Raw genomic sequence first — 9,442 nt, 5'->3', positions numbered from 1 at the left:
TCCAGTTCTCCACGAGCCAGCTCCAGTCCTCCACGAGCCAGTTCCAGTCCTCCACGAGCCAGCTCCAGTCCTCCACGAGCCAGCTCCAGTCCTCCACGAGCCAGCTCCAGTCCTCCAGGAGCCAGCTCCAGTCCTCCAGGAGCCAGCTCCAGTCCTCCACGAGCCAGCTCCAGTCCTCCACGAGCCAGCTCCAGTTCTCCACGAGCCAGCTCCAGTCCTCCACGAGCCAGCTCCAGTTCTCCATGAGCCCGCTTCCAGCCCACGAACCCTTTCCTACTCACGAACTTGCCCCATTCCACGAGCTCTTCCTGTGGGTGGGGCTTTTGACCCGCCATGAACGCCGAGGTTCCTGACCCACCATAGTATCACACGGCTTCTGACCTGACATGGCAGTCCACGGCACCTGAACCACCATGGCCACCCGAGGTTCCTGACCCGCCATGGCCGCCTGACACTCCTGAACCACCATGGCCGCCCGAGACTCCTGACCCGCCATGGCCCTCACCTGCGTGTAGGTTTCCAGGGCGAACACCCCCCTCCCCCGTCGATACATCTAAGGCGCGAGGACGCGCCTACTGGGAGGGGGAGGTAATGTTACAATCCACCCCTGTCCTGTTGCTGTTTTGTTCCCGTGTCTAATAAACCCATCTCTTGTGGAAGTTCTGATACTGCCTCATCTCTGCAGCAAACTACATCTGTAACAACTAATTACTGAAAGGTTCGTTGGGAAACCCAAAACGATCCTTCTAAGGCATTGCTGTGATACCCCTTTTTGGAAGCTTTATTTTAAAAGGTACACAACACACACAGTTTCTTCCAATCTCATGTTAATCATATCTCCGAAGAGTCTTTAGTTTTATCATATTTATAATAGACAGATGGTGTAACGATTCTTTTTCAAAAAGAGCTGAGCTCCTGCAGGCGTGCAGTGGGCGGAGCTGAGGATTCACGACCACACACAGACACATAATACATCATGGCATTATCCCTGGATAACACAGACATTGCAAAACACTTGACATTTGATGCAGTTTCACTCACCGCCTACGGTTTCAATGACCGGGAACAAACGAACCCACTTGCAGCTGCTCCGGACAACTGCATCCACTGTTTTCTTAATGCTGGGTTCTTTGGGAAGCTGAACAAGGTTATCTTTACCTCACAATCAGAAACACACTTCTTTAGTGACATTGTTGATTTTGTGGTCTAAAAACTAAATGCCAGCACTGCCAACGGTTTCCGTAACCCAGACAAAGCTCGCTGATGGACGTGCTCTAGCTTTGGTTGATGTGCGCATGCGCTCATCCTGGAGAAGTGCCCATACAAGGAATCCCATCCTTTATGACGTCATACAGGGCCATACTCTGAAAAAACTTTCCGAAACTTGTTCAAATCCTGTTTGGTGTATTTGGCACAGAAATACTCCATCATACGTCCAACTTGTTTTTTGAAATTTTGGCCATGTTTAGCATGAGAATCCAACTCTTTAACAGTGTAAATAATTCAGAATGCATTAAATAGCATTAGATTACCCCCGCCCTTTAAAGAGTGTCTTCTTAATTAAGTCTCCCATTACATTTACACATCTTACCACTGATCCATGATTACAGTCACGCAGCAACGATAACAGGGAAATGTAAGGTTGCCATAACTGTAAATGTTTGCAAGTACCACTGTCCTCAAGAACAATACAGTAGAAAAACAGGCAGCAATGGGTGTCCAAAAAGTGCAAGTGACAGCAAGTTAGTCTGGTTAGTCTTGTAAGAAAAATATACAGTATTTTTCAAGGATTTCTTGAGTAATTTGATAGATGGGTATAGATTAACATCTTAAATATTCCACAAACCATAAAACTGACTATAGGTATTGGATGAAATGACCTTGTCTGAGAAGATCAAAACAACTCTGATCTCTGGTTTGTCTGATTTATATTAGAAGCAGCAACTTTATACTTTGGCACGCTCATTTAGGGCCAGACTTACTAAATAGGGCAAATTAGCGTGAGAGCGCATTTCCATAAAAGAGCAGATGGGAGTGGAAAGTTCTGCGTATGATCTACTGACGACACGCAAATTAAAGAACACAGACGCAGCCGGATCCATAATGACCAACGCAATCTACCCGTTAGCATCTGGTTAAAGACGTGGCGTAACGTCAGCCTTATTGCATATGCTTTTCAGCGCTAATTTATCACTGCGTGCCTTTAGTAAATTAATCCTGACAGTAGTTTTTTAACGCAAAAAGAGGGTTTGAGCTGGCGCAAGCTGTTAGTAAATCTGGCCCTAAGTCTCTTTTAGGTTGTTGTTGCAGAGACTGTGAACTGATGCATTATGGGTCCTGGTTGTTCATTTGGGGGTTTGAATGAAAGGGTTAGAGTTTGAGTCTCCAACCACCACATGTTTCCTGTCCTGGTCATTTCTGCTGGGAGTCGAAGCACCTAAAACACTTCCCCCTCTGAGCAGGGGATCAGGAAAAAGAAAGCACTTCCTATCTTTTGGACTCGTGCTAGCAGCAGGCATGGAAAAGCCCTCAAAGGGAACTCTTTGTGTTGGTTCGATATAGGACAGAGGGAATTTTTAACCATGATATAATCATTGAATACTCTATTGCCTACCACATCCCAAAGGGCCTGGCCAAGGTGTGCCAGTTCCTGCTCTGTCATCAGCACTGGTTTCTGGAAAAGAAAACACAGGGAAAGTCATGGAAAATGAACCCGGTTCAACCAACCAGAACAGGACAATAAAGTGTGATAGAGCAATATAATTCACACAATCTAACCATATTAGCACTTTCAATCCCTATCAAATCATATAAATGCACAATTATCCCTACCACGTTTATGTGATCTAATAAAAACAGGTTCATAATTATTATATTCCGGGTTTTTGGAGCAAGCAGCATTTAAAAAGTAATATAAATGCTGTTTAGGGGATTAAGACAAGGGGAATGGATGGATAATGGATGGGTGGGTGGGTGGATGGGTGGATAGATAGATGGATGGATGGATGGATGGATGGATGGGTGGATAATGGGTGGATGGAATACTGTAAAGACAAGTTTTTGTGAGAAATTGGGTTAGTGTGAGTTTTGGGGAACACAAAGCGGAAGATGCCGAAGAGTTGTCTGGCTATCACGCAATTGGTTAGTCCTTCAACCAATCAGACCATCGATCCATCGCTTCCGTCATTGTGTTTAACCTGCCAATAGTGCACCAGGTGGATAAGCCGGTTTGGGATTGGCCCCCGCAAATTTGTAACAGAAGCAGGATAGAAATATGTACAGGTTTCCAGCCTGAGCTGCAGGGCGAAATCAAATCGCCGGCAGATCGGGCTGGATTTACCCAGTCTAGCAGAAAAGGCCATAGAGAAATGGGTGGAGAAGCACCATGGATGGATGGGCAGGGGGGACAAAAGAATGGATAGAGGAGAGAAGTGACAATGAGTGTCAGAAGGGATCTTAATATGGTCCAGCACTGGGTACAGTGAGGAAGAGTCAGGAGGGGTCAGGAAACACTGCACACTTCCTTAGATAGGAAACCTGCCTTTTTTATGATCATCCTGGAGTTAAATACTTCAGAGGTTTTGATTTGTTCTGTTACACACACTCTTGACTGAACACATGTGGCATAGTTAATGGCTCAACTGGGGAATGAGATTTCCTTGCATTGCAGGCAAACTGTGCAAGCAAACAGACAAACGCATATTGTCTAGTCTAGTTATTGCTTTACTTCCTGTTATAAATCAGAACCCCATTAAAAGTAAGAGTCATACACACACACACACACACACAAATTATTGCATGTGCAAAACATATCAAGTATTGATAATTGCTTTTTTTTTTATCACAAATACTTTTATTTATTGGATGGGCCATGAAAATACACATGTGCAGCAAAATATGACTGGGATTGTACATTGGTACAAAACATTTTATCCCTTAACGTGGGTCAAGTTGTGTCACTGGACCAGTCATGTCATATTTCTATGACACTGTGCTATAGATATTTTCTTCTAAGTAGTAGACATCCTGACATATATTAGTAAGAGTATTCGTTTTTACCGCCATTTAATTCATTGTCGCCTAGAGGACAACTTAAGTAAAATGTACATTTACCAGTTATGTGCTCAGACTATTGCGAGTCGAAACAAAGCACATCCTCAAAGACTACATACATCACATGCTTTAAACATGATATCAGACTATATCATATCTGAAGCAAGACAAACATATAGATGGAAAATTACACATTTGAATAAACTTTAGATGTATTTTAGCAGTGATTTGCTGGGATCACAAGACACATGTGCTCCCTTATTAAAACATAATCGTAACTAAAAAGCTTTTTTGGGAGTAGACAAAAGAAAAACATTATCTAACCAATTTATCCAGTGAACCAATTAATTTCTGAGAGTACTGACCAAATATATTTTGCCTGCTGCCCCCATGTGTTCATATGTAGAACTGCAAATTGTAGTACAGTGCTTATACGGAGAGGCTGCTCACTGCAGAGCCATGGGTGGAGAGATTAAACCTACACTAAAATAGCCATTTAAACCAGATTAACAGAAATCTGCTTTCTCTGTCATGGTTTTATATAGCCCTAGATTTAGTCTAGTCCAGTTGAGGTTTAATTAAACCTATCAGGGTGCGGGATTAACTTCAGATTAATGGTGTGTTTTAAAGAAAACACATGGATTGCTTGGACTATGCCAATGAAGATCAATATATATACACACATACATACACATCGATATACCATGATTTTTATATGCATGTCTTCTTTAAAACCCAACATTAATCAGAAGTTAAACCTGCCTCCTGGTAGGTTTAATTTAATCCTCAATTTAGCCCTGGCCAGCTCTAGTCTTCTTACTTGAAGTTGTTGTTGTTTTGTTCTTGTGCATTTGCATTGATTTACATATAGATTTCCAGGTATTAGTTTTTTTTTTATTTGATTCCACAGCTGATGTGAGCAGCTTTTCTTTGCTATTTGCTTTTAAAGAGTTTTCTCTTGTTCACTAGTTTTTGTTGTTGTTGTTGCAGTCCTTTTTCTGCTGCCATTGTTTCCACACAATTATAAGCTTTTCTTGGTTCATTCCATGTTTTATTGGCAACCTCAGTCATGCTAATTTAGATTATTTTAGTTCAGGACTTCATAGTCCAGGTGTTACTGTACAGCCATTTTTTAATCAATGATTAACTATTCTAGATTAGGGCTTGCTTCTGTTTTCATTTAAACTGCTTTAAAGGAAACCACCCGATAGACAAATAGCCTATTAGTAGACAAATAGTTTAGAAACGTATAGTAATCATGCCATGTCAGTATCAGGGTGTTCTGATTCTTTTTCTCCAATGTTTTGTCATCCACAGTGGGGAATAAAATAGACGAAATTCTCGTTTAACTTAACATTCATTTTTATATATTTTAAGATTATTAAATTGTATAGCTACGCAGTAGTGTTTATTCTTTGTGGGTTTTATTTCGTCATGGCAGATGGCACATTACCTGACCATGCAGCGGTGACCTGTCAGTGGAACCTAAATATCCAGTATTTGTTTCCTTTCGGAATAATTACACGAGAGGACGGAAGTATGATGCTGATGCGATGCATTCAATAGTTAATATTATATGGTTTTTGTTAGCGCTATGTTTTATAGTAGCATTTTGCATTTATAAGTTTTCGTTGAAACTGCCCAGCGGGCTCGAGGACGTGTTTCAGGATTTAATCCGATATGGAAAAACTAAGGAACACATCAAGCGCCCAAACTGGCAGCTCGTTTTTGACATATCAAAGAGGTGATTTGTGGATAAATTGTAGTTCTCAGTAGTCCCCAGATATTATGGTTTGAACACGATTGTGCAAGAAAATTTTTTTTTCTGATGCTTTCTTTAGGTGCTTCTCTCATTTTTATGCGGTGTCCGTCATGTGGAATGGGCTGCTCCTACTATTCTCCACACGTTCTGTCGTCATGAGCGAGACACTCCCTGATTGGCTAATTGGCGCGCTTTGCTGTTTGACTGGCAGACCAAGAGATGCGTGGAACGGTACTTCAAATTGCAGATATTTTTTTCCACTTTATCTTACTTTTTTAATGACCAGCATGTTGCTATATTAAACTGTGATAATGTAGTAAGCAACTATGCCATTAAAAAAAAGAAATACAATCAGAAAAATTCTGAAAGCTCTTTGTGTACATTGTTGAAAGGGATAGTTCACCAAAAAAAAATAATTTACTCACCCATAAGTTGTTCCAAACCTGTATGAATTTCTTTCTTCTGCTGAACACAAAAGGGCATATTTTGAAGGATATGATGACCCCACTTACTTCCATCGTAGGGAAAAAAATACTATGGAAGTCAATGGGGTCCATCAACTGTTTGGTTACCGGCATTCTTCAAAATGTCTTCTTTTGTGTTCAGCAGAACAAATAAATTCATACAGGTTTGGAACAACTTATGGGTGAGTAAATGATGACAGAATTTTAATTTTGGGGTGAAGTGAACTATTCCTTTAAGGGAGACCCCCTTTTTTTTATAAATTAATTTCTCATGAATATCTATTTGCTTTTATCTGTTACTTTACATGCATCATCCAATGAATATTCACATGCTCAATTATGTGTGATTTTCAGAGTTACATGTGTCCATTCTGCTTTTACAAGTGCTACTATGGGTCCATTCCTTTAGACGACTATTGGAGTGCCTGTTCGTCAGCATATTCTCTAATGGTGTGATCCATATAGTCCAGTATGCATTCGGGTTGGGTTACTATGTCCTACTTGGACTAACTATCCTGTGTTTAAATGCCTCTATGCCACAATCAGGTTAGTACCTCAGATTCTAGCACTTCATAATGTTGTTGTTTTCACTAAAATGCACCTCCAAATTGCAAACCTAATTCATTTAAAATAGCAGCCCGATGTATCTGGATATTTCCCTAAATTTTACTATCTGCAATGTCAGGTGCTGTTCCTCTCTTTAAACAACTCACATGGTATCATATAGTTGGGACTCTTCTTTTCATCTGGGCATCACTCCTCCAGCACCGGTCCCTCTCACTGCTGGCCAAGATGAGGACTGACAACTCGGGTAGGAATCTAGTCAAACCTGTTAAAAAAACCCTTTTATTTCATCATTATTTACAAAAATAAATCTTGTTCTCTCTATGCAATATAGGTAAAGTAGAGTCTCTGGCCCACAAGATGCCATGTGGGGGCTGGTTCGAGCTGGTCTCTTGTCCGCATTACCTGGCTGAGCTTCTGATTTATGTAGCCATGAGTGTTTGTTGTGGCTGCAGTTCATTAACCTGGTGGCTGGTGGTATTGTATGTACTCTATAACCAGGCACTGGCTGCACAGCTCTGTCATGATTACTACAAGAGCAAGTTTGAGACATATCCACGCCAACGCAAAGCTTTTATACCTTTTGTCTTGTGATTTGTGTTTTATATGAAAATAGGACCCTTATGAAGAAATAAACTCTTAACTAAATGAAAATATAGCTGATCTCAGTTGCACTCTCTAAAAATTGGAACAGCTGACACATGGTTCATGCATGTTTAATGCCAGGGCAACATGACCGAAATGGACTGTTGCCCTGACACAGACTGACCTCAGAAGGTGATTGACAACAGCTGTCAGCGAATGACTTAAAATTAGGAAGTGGCTCCTACCCCATAAGCACTATCTGCAGCTGACTTCCTGATGTTCTGCCTGCTTCTTGCTATTGATTAATTGATGATATTTACTTTATTTTAATTTGCAAATGTACAAAGGTGTATGACAAAAAAAGCAAATACATAAAGATTAACAATCGAAATATCAATGACTAAGCACCAGTGGTAAATAATGATAAAATGGTCATTTACATGTATTTTATGATTCAGTTTATAAGTGATTCTATAATTGGTTCTCTCTATGCAATATAGGTAAAGTAGAGTCTCTGGCCCACAAGATGCCATGTGGGGGCTGGTATGAGCTGGTCCACATTACCTGGCTGAGCTTCTGATTCTATAATTGGAGATACATTTCGCTTTTTTTTTTTAAAACTGTTCACAAACGGAAATTCTTTCCAGTATCTTATTGAAAACATATTCAATTTTGTGCCAAACACAAGTTACTTTCAACAACAACAACAACAAAAAAACATTTCTTTATATTGTTTGTCAACTCTGTTACTTCTACCTTGGTAACAGAGTTTGATGGTAACAGCATTGGCAATTTTAAACTTTTCAGCCAAAAAATCCACTTGCTAGCATAAATGCTAGCACACAACAGAGAAAAAGAGAGCACACAACACCAAAGCTGCCTCCGAAACACAGGCCCTGTCCCAAATGGCACACTTCATGTGCACTTGTCTTTCGGTCTTGTGGACTTACAATGGCCGCTGCGTGTCCATCAAGTCCACGAGACCGTAGAGTGTCCCATTTGTCATTTTAGGTCTCAGAAGGGTGCTCGCGAGGGTTTAGGGTGCCATTTGGGACAGGGCCATAGTCCCAAATCGAATACTTCTCTCCTACATAGGCCCTGTCCCAAATGGCACCCTAAATCCTCACGGTCTTCCTTTGAGTCCGCACTTTCATGACATGATGCCGCTTTGACTGCTGGGAAGAAGTCCACTGTGTAACCCGCACCAGTGCAGGTTCGGCAGAAGTGTGCATCGAGGGCGCATATCGACCTCAAAGGGGGAGCTCACAAGCACCCTTCTGAGACCTAAAATGACAACTGGGACATCCTGCGGTCTCGTGGACTTAACAGACACATGAAGTGTGCCATTTGGGACAGGGCCATAGTATGCGAAAAACAGTACACCAACAGAGTAGTATGTCCGAAATCATAGTATGCGATTTTGGACGCAGCCTAGGGAAATCCCGATTACAATTCTGTTTTCCTTTTGATATTGTGGTAACAATTTTGACGTTTTACAAAATAATAAGATATTAATATTTTCTCAGAGCACACAAAAAACGTTCAGTTCTTCAGATCTTAGTGACATCATTTCCTGTATCTTACATAGTTGTGGGAGATAATTCCACCAATTTAAAGGCAAAGTATATTACAGTAACAGAATTGACGAAGATTTATGTGCACACATTTGTATAAGATAAGTTATTTTTAAACAATATAATGTTGTAGAATTAGGAAAATTACTATTTAGGGCTTTTATAAATTAAATATCACCAAAAGAAAAGTACAATGGGGGGGGGGTACTAATTTGGACAACAAAAAAACAGAAAATATTTTATTGTTATGGCCTGTAATATCTTGTGATCCATGACAATGAGTGACAAATTATTAAAATAATTATAAATAAAGAAAAAATGTAAAGAAAAAAAAAAGCAGAAACAAATAATTACTTAGTTTGGACACCAAATGTACCTTCAATTATAGAATCACCCATATGCATTAGTTTCAATAATCTTGAGGTCAGTATTGCCTCTGG

At 40.5% G+C, this 9,442-nt stretch overlaps 1 protein-coding gene across 1 annotated transcript; it reads left to right on the top strand.

Moving 5' to 3' along the window:
* Positions 1 to 5,561: 5,561 nt before the first annotated feature.
* srd5a3 (steroid 5 alpha-reductase 3) lies at positions 5,562 to 7,823 on the top strand. Its single transcript, XM_079830515.1, has 5 exons — positions 5,562 to 5,797; positions 5,895 to 6,046; positions 6,634 to 6,825; positions 6,965 to 7,090; positions 7,178 to 7,823. The coding sequence occupies exons 1-5, from the start codon at positions 5,607 to 5,609 to the stop codon at positions 7,435 to 7,437; spliced, it is 921 nt and encodes a 306-aa protein (XP_079686641.1). The 5' UTR covers positions 5,562 to 5,606; the 3' UTR covers positions 7,438 to 7,823.
* Positions 7,824 to 9,442: the final 1,619 nt, after the last annotated feature.

Source organism: Gobio gobio (assembly GCF_949357685.1).
Source record: "Gobio gobio genome assembly, chromosome: 12".
NCBI lineage: Eukaryota > Metazoa > Chordata > Actinopteri > Cypriniformes > Gobionidae > Gobio > Gobio gobio.
Note: the sequence above shows the minus strand (reverse complement) of the source record. Positions and strands in the feature narration are given on the sequence as shown.

Bases quoted from the DNA above. Each gene is read 5' to 3' on its own strand.
- srd5a3 (XM_079830515.1), top strand. From the start codon at position 5,607: ATGCATTCAATAGTTAATATTATATGGTTTTTGTTAGCGCTATGTTTT. The intron at 5,798-5,894 runs GTGATTTGTGGA...TGCTTTCTTTAG, and splicing joins GTTTTTGACATATCAAAGAG to GTGCTTCTCTCATTTTTATG. The intron at 6,047-6,633 runs GTACTTCAAATT...TGTGATTTTCAG, and splicing joins ACCAAGAGATGCGTGGAACG to AGTTACATGTGTCCATTCTG.